The sequence below is a fragment of the Lissotriton helveticus genome, chromosome 6 (genome assembly GCF_964261635.1).
Source record: "Lissotriton helveticus chromosome 6, aLisHel1.1, whole genome shotgun sequence".
Taxonomy (NCBI): Eukaryota; Metazoa; Chordata; class Amphibia; order Caudata; family Salamandridae; genus Lissotriton; species Lissotriton helveticus.
In genome coordinates this window covers 1,762,175,225-1,762,189,379 of record NC_136067.1, presented here as the reverse complement: position 1 = coordinate 1,762,189,379, position 14,155 = coordinate 1,762,175,225, and the positions used below count along the sequence as shown (strand labels likewise).

The window sequence follows — 14,155 nt, the reverse complement described above, 5'->3', positions numbered from 1 at the left end:
AGGACTTATCTGTGTTTTCTGGACCATTACACTTCGGCTTCCACCAATGATCATAGAGTGGACCCTTCTTCCCTGTCATGACTTTTAATGGAGGTTCCTTTAGATTTCTCTGCGTTTTCTTACTCTCACTCTCCATCTTACCACCATCGAAACCTTGAATGTATAATTCTATGTTCTCTCCCTTTGACTCAATATAACTTGAACCCCTCTCTCTTTCCAGATCAAAATTGTCCACATACTCCTCTGCCATCTTGGTCCTGAACTCAGCCAACTTATCTCTTTGCCGCATCTCATTGCAAATGGACTGGTTACTCTTATACCTCTGCCATCCACGCACTTTGGCTGTAGTATTTAAACACTCACCACCCTTTCAAATTCTTCATCTGTCACAACTTTTTGTTTCCTACTGTCCTTTCTCTCTAGTTTCTTACGTATTTCTCTTTCCTCCACCTGACTTTGATAAGTGTTTTGTTTCTTGTTAGGTTTGTCCCTAATAGCTTCTTTTCCCCATTCTTTATTGCTTGCAGCTCTTTCAAATACTGTCAAACTCTTAGCTGGCTGCATGCGAACATTGACCATTTCACCCCTGGTATCTTGTATGCTTTGAATCCGTGTCTGCTCAATCCTGTGTCCTTTTTTCCCTTTTTCTAGTGAAATCCTCAACTTCTGTTGATCTCTCCACCCTAGCATGTTGAGACCACCTTCCGTTATGTATATAGTACTCCTCGTATTGTTTTCCTTATAAACTACATCCATGACTTTGTAGCCAATAGCCCGTATATCCTTCCCTGCATACGTTTGAAGGACTATGTTGGCCTCTTTCAATTCATTACCATATTTTTTTGCAAATTTTCTGTTCCAAACACTCTTGCTTACCACACTATATTTTGAACCAGAGTCTGTGATTATTTCTGTCTCAATTCCACCTATGAGAACGGTACATCTCTGGAATATCTTACTGGCATTAACTTCCTCTTTGCCATCCCCTCTTTCCTTGAACCCTTCATCTCTTTGTACCTTTCCACTTGCGGCTTGTATATAATATTCATCCAACACATTCAAAATGTTCTCATAAATGTTTCTGTCAGTTCCTTTCATGAATACCTTTTCCATATTGTGATACATTTTCCTTCCTCCCGTACCTAAGCTGTGAAGTAAAATTTCCGCCTTTACTACCGGTGAAAGAGATGCTTCCTCTTCCTCCCATACGGACAAATAGTTTTCAAAATACACTTTCCACTCCTTCCAATCTGCAACGTTATTATTAACCTCCTCCATGAACGGCACAGGTGGAGGGAGATTATACATTCGGCCCCACCCCTTGTTTAGTGTGCTGCAATACACAAGAATTACACAGGCGGATGCAACCACCCACAGAAATACAGCGCAATGGTAGGCAAACTGGAAACTACGGAGCACAGACTTTAAAAATAAACACGTAGCCCAGTTGTACCCCTAGGGATATTAAACACTAGCGTTTGATATGTATGGGGATTAAGGCCAGGCTTCTAGACTGACTGCTAGGATATCCCTTCAGGAAAATGACAAGAAAAATAAACCCAGGCTGGTTTGCTGATGTGAGATAGTCTGATTAATGACAACGGAGGACAGAGGGGAGAATGATGCTATAATGTGTGCTTTAAAAGAATAACGCCTCTGAGCCCCACCCCGCTTCCTTGGAGGGGTATGGTATTTACTGTGCTGTTTATACTGAGTAGGCTTTAATCTTGGGGGAATGTCTCCGAGTGTAGCTTCTGAATGGTGCAGTTAAATGAAAACTGTCTCCCTTAAACCCCCATGTTGACACTGATCCCACCTATGAAATTACAAAACGAAACAGGACCTAAAAATGAACCAGTGCACTGGGTGAAGATCCTACTACTTTAAGTACCTCTCCTCTCCTTTAATTAGACAAACCTTCCTGATCCCTATACTCCAAACTTAACTGACACGTGGCGTGAAATTGGAACAAGGTCCCTCCGGTGGCAGTTAGTCAGATTGCCTGGTTACACTGCGTGCTGAGGGAAAGGATAAATCTACAAGTGGGGAAAAGAACCTTTATTTCTCTCAGGTCTTCCTCACATTCATTTCAAGTGCGCACCTCTGAACGCATAGCCTTTACACTGTACCTCCTCTTGGGTGAAACTTTATCCTTCGTATACTATAATATTTCAGGTCAGAGTATATTTAAATGTCTCACTTGGGTTTCCTTTATTCTGAGTCGACGAGGTGATACCTCTAACACATCAAGATGAATTATCCCATTGTTAGGTTTACCACTTGGAAGACTTTGACGGCTCCTTACAACCGCTCCCGCTACTTATCAGCACTCAGACTGCTTGAAACTGGCCAAACTTGTCACTAAACTGTAGATTCGTTGACCACTGTTGCTAACAGGTCCTGTTTTTCTACTTAACGAGCACCAAAGAATGGCGGTGCTCCTCAGAACTGCTCCGACAGTTGTGCTTGATTCCTCGCTTACGTCAGCATAAATCTCTCCTCCACACGCGCTGCCCCGCAACGTCTTCACTCACTTTAATGGCAGATACGAGCACCTCTTCAGGATCACTCACCAATTTACGCGTTGTGCCCGGCAGCTTCAGATCACCCTGCCACCGCTCAATTACAGATCCGTGCACCTCTACAGGAACGCTCACCAAATTACGCGTTGTGCCCGGCAGCCTCAGAACAACATGCCACCGCTCAATCACAGATCCGTGCACCTCTTCAGGACCGCTCACCAAATTACGCGTTGTGCCCGGCAGCCTCAGATCAACATGCCGCCGCTTAATTACAGATACGTGCACCTCTTCACGCGTTGTGCCCGGCAGCTTCCACTCAGCATGCCGCTGCTTTTCGTACGTCCCTTTCCTCACCGCAGGTCACTACAAAAGGGACAGTCATCCCAGGCTCCACTAACGCCTGTGACTTCAAACGAGGAGGCAAGATTCCTCTCCTCCACCCAGCACCAGCTCACCGACTCCAAATCTTCCGACGTTCCCAAAGCGAATGCCTCACGACCCGCCAGTAAGCTTCTCGGTAAATACAGACTGGTGCCGGAATATCCTCAGTTCACGCGAACAGCTATCTCCGCACAAGCTTAAAGTTCATCCCGGGGAGGGAAGGCACCTCACTGACCCCGGCTCAGCTCCCGGTCCTCGTCGCCATAAAATGTAGTAATAACGCACTACTCCAATGAGGGTTCCAAGTATAACTTTTAATCAGTCTCTTCAAACAGGTGCTCCCGGCTTGGCGGCATAATCACTTTCCGAACATTCTAACCCGCACTCCCGGATGAAGCGCGGACCATACCAAGAGGCAGCAAGAGGGAGGGGGGAAAACAGGGGATAGGAAATGAGTAAGGTTACAACACACAGTTATCAGTAAAATGATTAAAAACCAGACATGAATGTATATAAAAGCAAAACACTAATCACTGCAGTACCTGTAAGGAGCTGGAAAAGGCATTCAGTGTTGAGTAACCTAGCTAGTTTTAAAAGTAAAGCTAACATTAACAATCTGTAGGTTTTATGCAAACCAGTTAAAGTTGAATACTACACCATTTCCCCCCAAGATGTAACCAGTTCAACATGGTGAGACAGTTTTGCTGGCTTCAGAGTAGCTGAAATACTCCAGGGGTATTTCTTTAAATAGTCTTGAGTGGTAAGAACTCAAGACGGAGTCTTACAGTAACTATACACTTGATGGAATATGTTGGTAACTCCTCTCACAGCTTCTTAATAATCTTACCTCTCAAAACAGCAAATCAAATGTGACTAGCTACATCAAACTGTGTTAAGAAATCACCCCACCTCAGTGGTGGTGTCCTGTTTGTTCGGAGAAGGTGAAACGGTGGTCATGGAGAGTATAAGATTTTTAAGGTCGCTAATAATTCTGTTAGTGGAAAAAAGGTTCTCCTTGAGCCCTCCCACGTTTAAATTCCTTTCTTTCCTCCATATGCTTATCTGGCATGCCCAAAGCATTTAACGGAAATTCTGAAGCTGCTGGGACTAGTTCCTAGAGGGCTAGTTTCAAAAGCAGAGTTTCAATAGGGCTTTTACTTGTTCTTTGCAATAAGTAGGCCGGGAGTCAGCCAGCTATCTTGGTAGTTCACCTCTGTTCTATCCGAGCTAATTACTTAAACGGGCACCCAAGCAGTTTAACAGGGCTTTAATGTTGGGACTTGCTCTATACCACAGATGCCAATGACAGGCACTGTGACCGTGTTTCTCGCCTTCTTGTGTGTTGGAGGGCTGCGCCTCCAACTGCATTTAAGCTAATGGCAGAGCTCTCTTCTTAGGTTTACAGGAGCTCTTCTATAGATGAATTTGCTACTTTTGGGCACTTTTCATTTCACTTTTCAAGAATATTTTAAGTGTTTTAGACTGTTAATAATTCACTTCTATGTTTTTAGTCCGTAACAGTTTACTTTTGATTTTTGACATTCACAGATTGTTCAGAGGGGCGGCATTTTGATCACAGACCGAAAGAAAGGAGAGTTCACAACCAAAGATAATGTCCAAGATCTAAATCGTTTACTGAAGCCAAAAAAGGGAGAGCAAGTAACCAGTTCTGCGTTGCCAGAAATGGAAAAGCAGGTGGGTATAGAACGATAAACCGTAACGTAAGTAAATTCTTTATTGTTTGATTATTTAAAATCTTACAATGTTTCCAATACAAAAACATAGTTTTTAAAATGCAGTAAAAGAACAATTATATTCTAAACGATAAACCAACATTATCAAGTCGCATGTAGATGGAACTTGAACTAGTGGTTTTGAGTTGTACTGTGTGTGCGCTGAAAGAGTGAGTATTAAATCCAGAGGATCAACAGACACTGTAGACTTATCTTTGGTAAGCAGGGTTGTGTAGGATGACCCTTGTTCCTATCACCAGCTCCAATATAATTTTGTTCGCCAATAAAAAACATTCAGTCTTCCAAGTGTCTTAATGCAATGTGTAGCCATAGATGATTGCAGCAAACAGGAAAAACGTATTTAGTTTGCTCATTTCCACGTTCGTTGTAGCAAAACCTAGTTTAGACTGTTTTTTTTAGGTCTCGCGACCTATCAATGCGCGCAAGCGCATTGAGCGGAGCGAGAATTCATGTCCTCAAAACGCTTGTGAAACCAAGGGCTTCTTGCGCTGCGGTTTTCATTAAGTTCATGTGAATCACATGACCAAACAAGCACGCGCATTCACGGCCGCACAGCACATCAAAGGGCTTCGCCCAGCGTGCGCTCTGCGGCTTCTCCTCCCCTAATTAATCATGGCTTGCCGGCCGGCCGTACTTTCACAGATGGCCGCATAATTCAACCAATCTGGTGAATCCCCGATAACACGTGACACTGGACGCTGTAAAGGGAGAGGCTTGCGACGCATGCAGATTTGGCGTGTTATCATCGGCCTTGAACTCGTGCACAACCATTTCTCAACACGTTAGCCATGTAGGTCTCTGCAGCACCTTAAGCCTGTGCCCTGGCAATGCATCGTTTCCATGCTTGACACAAGATGTATGCCCTAGTGTTGTCCTGCCGGCCGCACTTTCACAGATGGCCGCATAATTCAACCAATCTGGTGAATCCCCGATAGCACGTGACACTGGGCGCTGTAAAGGGAGAGGCTTGCGACGCATGCAGATTTGGCGTGTTATCATCGGCCTTGACCTCGTGCACAACCATTTCTCAACACGTTAGCCATGTAGGTCTCTGCAGCACCTTAAGCCTGTGCCCTTGCAATGCATCGTTTCCATGCTTGACACAAGATGTATGCCCTAGTGTTGTCCTGATAGATTGCTGCTGCCTGCCTTAATAACCCATGGGTGATGGCTGGCCATTTGCCTGTTACTGCTCTTTGCAGGCCTGGGCTGTTTATGTACCTGCAGAGGGCTAGTCTCTCTCTTTCTCTCTTTCTCTTTCTCTTTCTTTCTCTTTCTCTTTCTCTTTCTCTCTCTTTCTCTCTTTCTCTTTGTTTCCTTCTTTCTTTCTCTCTTTCTCTTTCTCCTTTCTTTCTCTCTCTCTCCCTCTTTCTCTCTTTCTCTCTCTTTCTTTCTCTCTCTTTCTTTCTTTCTCTCTCTTTCTTTCTCTCTCTTTCTTTCTCTCTGTTTCTCTCTTTGTTTCTCTCTTTGTTTCTTTGTTTCTCTCTCTCTCTTTCTGTTTCTTGCTCTCTTTCTGTTTCTCGCTCCCTTTCTCTCCACCTCTTTCTCTCTCCCTTTTTCTCTCTCTCTCTCTCTCCTTTCCTCTCTTTACTTTCAGTGGTCGTGCAGACTATGCAACAGGGCTAGTAATCTGTGCACCAGGAGACATGCAGTCGAACCACAGGCTGCCGCATCAGCCTCCCTCCCTCCTAATTGCATTTACGGCCGCACAGCACATCAAAGGGCTTCGCCCAGCGTGCGCTCTGCGGCTTCTCCTCCCCTAATTAATCATGGCTGGCCGGCCGTACTTTTTTTTCTATGCACTCTAATGCCGTTCCTTCCTTTAGCCTCTTTCTTCCCCATACCACGTCTACCCCATTCCCCGTCTCTCTTCTCTCGACTCTTTCTTCCGGATTCTCCCCCCTTCCTGTGTATCCTCTGCCTGCATTCACCCTCATATGGCATCTCCTTCTGATTGGGTACAGTCCATGGTATGATATCTGGTGTGTATTTACCGTCCCTGGTATGGCAGTTTGCAGCTCTCCTCACTGAGCTGGCCACAGATGGTGTTGTGTTCTATGCCTCATCCGGTTGTTGACTCGAAGCTCCCACGGCTTCTAGGTTACGCACTACCAAGTTTGTTTGTATCGATGGTTGAGTTACAGCCAGTGACACTGACACCTCTTCACACTTGTGTACATCCCGCCTGTCCTGGGTGGCAAAGCCGGAAGTCTCCCGACAGTTTGCGATCTTGAGCAGAAACAATAAACATAACTAACAAGTACACAAAACTCAGTGCATTTCCTGCTGGCCTCACTGGTCCCAGAGATGCATGCGACCCCTGATTCCCAACGCTCTGAAACAACAGCTACATCAAAATATAAAACGTCAAAAAGGTCGCTCTTTCTGTTGCTCACAAAGTTTGCTAAGCAAAAAAGTGCACAGTCCCATAGTAAGGCCAGACTTTCACCGTGCCTTGAACAGAAACCCTCATGTTTGACATTTGGACACCGTATACCACAACAACACATACTTCAAGTGACAAACATGTTATCGTGATCTTTTGTAATCCCAGAGTTAACATACACATTCATTTAGCAAGAAGCATTGCTCTCTTAGTAGCCTGTTCTTAACTTTCACTTTACAAATGCTGTTTACTTTCCTTAGGGATAATACAGCATGAGCTACTCTTGATACGTGCGTATGTAAGGCATGGGGACGATATTAGGATTTTTGTTTACCATAGTAGGGTTACCAGACAAGATTAGAAATGTTGATCACGTTTTACCTAGATAAATTTAAACGTCTGTAAAGCAATAGTTGATAAGTTTAAACAGTAACTCCTTGTTATTAGACAATTGGGTCTCCTAAACAAATACATATGTAACAGAACTAATATATGTAGTTGCGCATGATGCCCTTCATAAACAAGTGTTGCACAACTAAGGAAACATGCATATCAATTATAAACTCAAATTGTGAATAACATTCAGTAACCTTGGTTGCACTCTTTGCCAATAGGTCTCGCAGTAGGAAAGTTGGAGCTATTGGTTTTGTAAATGACAAAGCCCTTTATGTTTTTAAAATGAAAACAAAAATAAAAGGCATTGTTATTTGAAATTGTAATAGCTCCAACTTTCCTACTGCGAGACCTATTGGCAACGCCAGTGCTTGTTTTTTTTAGATTTCCCCTCATTGCCCCCCTCACAAACCAACAAAAACGAATCTACGGGTGGCAACGTCATTTTTTTATTCTGATGGAAGCCCATGCTACATCAATTTGATGTGGATTAGAGCAGCAAGGATGTTACAATTTTCATTGTAAAAGATATTTTGTATAAAATATATATTCCCATATAATACAACTCAGCAGACCTATATCTAATTAGCAAATCATGAAATAAAACCATACCAATGGAACGATATAAGAAACTGAGGTGAAGTAAGCTGGAGGGGCAAGTTAGTAAGAGTCTGTGATCTGAAACAGTGAACAACTAAATGATTTAGTAACTAGACCAACTTTTTTTAGACATGAAAAATAACTGCAGTCAGACTTATTGTGTTCCTTATTTTTTCTGTGCCAAAGTGTTATTTAATAGGCAGGGTACCTCTTCATATTATATCTGGTGAGAATTATCATTTTTACTAGATTTGAAGCCTAGTCATCGTTTCCTTTTTGGATAGATGTCCCCTCCATATGGCCCAAACACTTATACATAATGAATAACTGATGTAAGTCATATAAGCAGAAGGGTTTAAACTTTTTCCGTGGTCTTCCATTCTGCTTTCCTCCTTAAAGCACAAATCAATATTCTGGACTGTACACTGCACCATAAAATAAATCACCTTCCTTCTGATTTCCAGTAGCCACCGAACTTTGTTTTTAGCAACTGATAATTTTAAGCATGCTTACCACTTTTACACAACTTTTCCCGCAACATTCCATTCCCCAGCCACCCACTGAACGTCCCGCCTTTTTCTAGACAGTAGGAAAGACTGATGTTTCATCCTGTTCCTGTGTGCTTAAACCTCTTGATTATTTGTTTCTCCACCTATTTATTGCTTATTAGCAGCTTTAAATAGATATAGATTTTTAAAGTTTGGTTTATGATGCAGATTTACTTATTGCCTTTTACCAGAAATATCACAGTTGGGACAGAATTGAACCGGATGGTCCACCGGTGCCATGTTTTATTTCCAGAGCATAGCTCCACCCACTGCTGAAGGCCCATATCTCTTTTCCCTATATGGAAGGAGAACCTCTTTCACTTAAGCAGGAGTTTTGTTTTTCATAAATTATGTTTGGCTTTTGTTGCTTGTATGTTAATAATAGTAGGCTGTCCTCTTGCAGAAGGTTTCCTCTTGTGCGAGTGTGTATCTAAATAATTGTATAGGAATGGCATAGTTACTGCTTATGCCTGTCTCTAAAGGCTCGCACTTGTGGAGCATTGGACCTTGCTTATTCTTGCAATGAGATTTGAGTGATATAAGTAAAGCTAGAGAAAAGCATATACATGTAATAAATAATTACATCTACAATAGATTCATGGTTGCAAGGATGCATTATTGGCACCCTGGTCCTTGAATGGCTTCTTTATACAATTGTCTGATACTTTGCACTCTCGCCAACGTCTCAAAGTTGTAGAACACCTGATAGGCCTGCACTTGTCATTGTACTCGTGTATCTATCCAAAGTTGGACATAGTGTTTCTGCCTACCAGTTTGTGTGTTCCCTGAAAGGAATAGTCCCTGACTCTCCTACCCTGATTGCCCAATGGAGTAGGCTTTGGAGAATTGGAGAGTGATTTACTCTCATTTTAGAACTTTTCACCTTCTTTCAAACTTGCTGCGTTGTTACTACACTGATGGTTAATCATGTTGTAATGGAAGAGACTGGTTTGTGGTACGTAAATGTGATTTTTGCACTGAAGTGCACATGCCCAAAGTATGACTCGTTGCCAGTAGGTAATGTGTTAGGTTGATGTGAAGGTAATCCTGTAGCAGAGGGTATACACTATCTCTTCTTCTCTCTGTAATTTGATCCATGCTGATGTTTTTTTTTTATTTTTTTATTTCAAAGTATTTTATTAATTTTTTATAAACAAGTACATTAGCATTTCCGTTACGAGGTTCCAGCCAAACGTGGTTGGTGTTGCAGTAATTACAGGTACTTTGGTATACGTGTTTAGCTGACCCCCCTCTACATTGATTTGCTGGGAATTTAGGGACAGGATGATGGAAAGAGAGAGTATAGAAAAGAAAGGGTGTAGATAGGACACAAGAAGTGTTCTATAGCAATGTGCTTAGTCTGGGTTGTAGCCTTGTGTGAAAACCGACACCCCCTGGGGAACCCAAGTGGCCTCAAGGTGGTTCGTAGGAGTCCAGATACGTGTCTGAACACTATATATCTCTTGTCTGTAATAGTATTCCAGGCTGCTTTTACACCAAAGAATACCCCCCACACACATTTGTATATACCGGTCTAAAGGTATGTTTTCTTTTTTAACATTGCTTTCAAAGATAGCCAATTGACGTCAAAATTAGTCTGTACACCCTTTTATGATCTAGAGCTGCACCTTACCTGTAAAAGGATGTGGGCGGATGATCAACTAACTTTACCCACAAACAGGAAAACTGCACCTTGCCTGACAAAAATACTTTGTTCAGTGTATTTCGTAGGGCACGTTCACACCACCTTACTGGCAGTTCATCCAGATCTGCTCTCTGAACACTGACTTCTTCTAATTTTCACTGAAAATGATTGTTTTTTCACTTGCTTTCTACTGTTTTTCGATTCCATTTTTATCTTCAAGTTTTACTTGTCTCAGTCATTTTGAGATGGATTGTTTTGAAGTGTTGTGCTTTGCCTCTGCAGCCACCATGCCTTTGCTATTCATGAATTGCCTCCCATGGCAAAAGAGTCGTACAAAAACCCCGTAACCTCTGTATCCTCTGGCCCACTTCCTGCAGTGTAGTAATGCCCCTCTGGCCAAACAATGACCAAGAAGAGATGAAGGTTGGCAGCGAGCTCCTTTCAGGGTAGAGAGAACCTTCCAGATCTTAATTTAAATTAAGCTGTAGGTAGTTCAAACATCGAAGTCCGTTTTAGGAGAGACATTGCGTCTACTCCTGGCCTATTTCCAAACTTCAGATTAAGAAAAGGCTTGACGGAAGGCATATTGGCTTTAGACCAGATTATTAATGTTTCAAATGATGAAGCAGATGTAGAAGCCAACAGGTATTAATTCCCACGACAAATCCCTGAGACTCCTCATGAATGCACCTTTTATGGCTGCAGTTTGATACGAGCAGAGTAATCTAGGCTTGAAGTTCTCTGGCAGTATATTGCTTGCCAGATGAGGAAATGCATGGAATAACCATGTCTGCTTAGACGTTAAAGCAGGTGTCGTCAGCCTTTTCTTTAATAAGAGCTATAGTCCTGAGCTACTATTATTTTTTTGGAATAGAGACCACGTCCTGCAAGATTACAATAGTGGCCACCCTTTGCAAGTTTACCGGCGCTGATCCCCTCAGTGTATAAGGCAGGCTTGCTAGCGGTAATGTAGACAGTCTTATGTTCAATTTGGAATGCCTCTGTAGTGTAGTTCCTATCTTCCCAATAGGCTCTGCGCATTGGAATAATACCTACAGCAGTAAAGGCCTAGGCCAGACGTTAACTAGGTCTACTACTGTCGATACTAGACTTAAGTTTTGGGTTTGCCAGCTAAGCTCAGAGTTCGCTAGAAACTTTCTCGAATGTTCAGGAAAGGATTAACTCCCCTGATTAGACAAGAAGGGATTTAGTTTCTGACAACCATAGAACATGACAACTTTGCTCTCCCCTAATCAAGAGTCAATCTCAAGAGTCGTGTGAGCACAAGGCAATTATTTTACTCAGTCAGTACGTGCATTCTTAGTCTCATCAGATTGTAGAGAAAAGGAAGAGACGGGCGTGTTCAATAAAAAGGTGTTATTTATTGATCAGTCTCTTTTCTCATACATGAGAAATGGATCGATATTATTGCAATACTTCTAGTTAAGTAAAGTGCATACATTAAAAGCAATAGTATAAAATAATACTGTAAAAACATTGATATGGTTTCTGAGCCATATGATGTTTCAAATGATTAAAATATATTTACATACACATATACATTTGACTAAACGTACTCAACTGGTGTTTCTAAATACGCCTACCCCGTGTACCTGACCTAAGTCTAATGCGTGGGCGGGAATAGAAAGTTACAGTTTAAGTTAAGTTTGTTTTTGCCAAGTGAATAACTAAAGAATTCTCTGTGAGGATTCCGTAGAATTCCGTACCTGGAAGTTAGGATGAATGAGGAATGGTATCTCTTTCTCTGCTCTCGATATTCCAGGCTGCCTGCGAGGGCTGCCCAGAAGCGCCGGTGCTGGGTCTCTCGGCTTGAGATAGCAGCGCGTCTCTCAGCGCGTCAGGAAGGCGGGGCTGCTGCCAGCGGGGTCTGCTTCTGCTCTCGGCTTCGGCAAGTATGGCTGCTCCGTCTTGTCACCACGCGTGTGTTTGCATAGGGCAAGATCGGCAATATTTATACCTTAAAGGTGCCGAGATTGACGTAAGGATGGACATAGATACGTCAATAAAGATGTCATACGACTTGCTCGTTAGCACATTCTTTTACTAAAGTTCTCTGTGAAATCAAAACAATGGCCGCACGGATTATCCAGGTTGTCATAGGTTTGATTTGTTATGAGAACGTCGTATGCCTTATCAGGGGCTGGAGGAATGTCGCTTGTCTAATTAGATCTCAAGCGTTATGACCTAATCAGATAACACGTTCCTGTGCCGTAGTGTGACTGCGTCAGATAACGGTATCTGCATCATGGGGGCTGTTCTTGCCTCATGGGCTGACTGTTAGTTAACTTGATAGTTAGTTTAACCAGAACAGGGTCAGGAATAGGGGGATCGATTCAGAACCTACAGGAATACACGACACCCACTCCACGCTAACTATGGTCATATTTACTAATCTATGCATAGTATAACATAGTACAACATACTATAGAGTATAGTGTATACCTTACCACCCCAAAATACATAAATGCATTTCGAAATTTTCAAATATACTGAAAAATTGCAGTCATATATATTGTATGCACTTAAGCTATGGATTAAATGCAAAAGTAAACACGCATTTTTATGCATTATTGCTTATTGGTATATGAGAAATACACATGAAATGGCTCTTAATATGGCTATACAGAAAGGAAGTTCGAGACCATTTCATCACATAATAAAATATTTGTGAACATCCCAGCGGGCAACTAAAGTTTATAAAGTATCTAAAAATAGAAATCTTAGTTCTCTAGGAATAGTTTCTTACTTTAAGCAGAAGATCAGTGTCCCGGAAAAAATATGGGAAAATATTTTAGGGGGTTGCTGAAAATTGCTGTCCGTGAACTGGAATTAATCGTTCATGTGACTTTATTTTTAAAGTTTGAAGGCCGAATTCAGGGAACGCCGTGTGCGAGTTTACTCAAAAGTCTCTATTTCTGTTCTGGAGAGAACATCATATCATTCAGGCTTTCGAAAAAACTGTCAACAGATTCATGGGAAAGTTCCACTAAGTCGGGAATAGGTGTAACCATGCATTCATGCGCATGATTGTCTCCATTGACATTCTGATTTGCATCACTGACAGAAGGTCGTACCTGTTCGATGCTGCTTTCATCTTGAACTTCACTACTCTTCAATCGTAGTGGTGAAGATTCCAGGAATGCCGTCATCAGGATTGGCAGCCTTTGAGGGCAGCACAAAGCGTGAACCTTGGTAGGAACCAACAGTGTATCTGCATCCACTGGCGCATCCGATTGTAGCGTCAGACAGGTGTCTAACACGCATTCTTCTCCGCATAGCAGGCACCTTAGTACAGGTAAAACACACCTTTGCCACATTGGTCGAAATGATAGAAACCAAGTCATGTTCAGGTCTCTAAGCCGGGAGAGTCCCAGGATTTTTGATATCCGGTCCCGGTATCCAATGGCTAGGATCGTCTCTTCCATTGTCGCGAGAGTTTGATCTGTGACATGGGTTGCCATAACGAAAAATAAGGACTAAGAATAGGATTCCTGCAATTAGTCCCAGGATCAGGGGAAGTCCGCCAAAAATCGAATGGACGAAATCTGGAAAAATACCCAGTATGGCTTTGAATGGTGTTAATGCCATCGAAAATACTGTCTTAAATACCCCTGAGATCCCATTGGTATCAGAAATATTTAAGATTTCGCTCAGGATTTCCGCGAAATGTACGGGGGAATTAGTTGATAATAATGTATGTATCTCTGCAGTCGTCCTTGCGACTTGTAGATCATACGTTTCTTTTGATGACGTGAGCCTTGTAGGCGTCTGAAGAAGCACTGTTTTCATTCTGCTTAAAGTATCTATTCGAATAGAAGTAATTTTCAAATTGGGCCATGCCCTTGCCTCTCTGTCTGGAAAGGAGCTGTGGAACAAAGAACGTCCACAGCACTTGACCTTCGCCG

General features: G+C 42.4%; 1 protein-coding gene across 3 annotated transcripts in view; it reads left to right on the top strand.

The window, feature by feature from the left end:
- MSH2 (mutS homolog 2) overlaps positions 1-14,155 on the top strand; it is a 799,418-nt gene that overhangs the window by 84,886 nt on the left and 700,377 nt on the right. For all 3 annotated transcript variants that reach the window (XM_078649651.1, XM_078649652.1, XM_078649653.1), the window contains one exon: positions 4,452-4,598. In XM_078649651.1, coding sequence (XP_078505777.1) covers positions 4,452-4,598 — 147 coding nt within the window. The remainder of the gene's footprint in view (positions 1-4,451; positions 4,599-14,155) is intronic.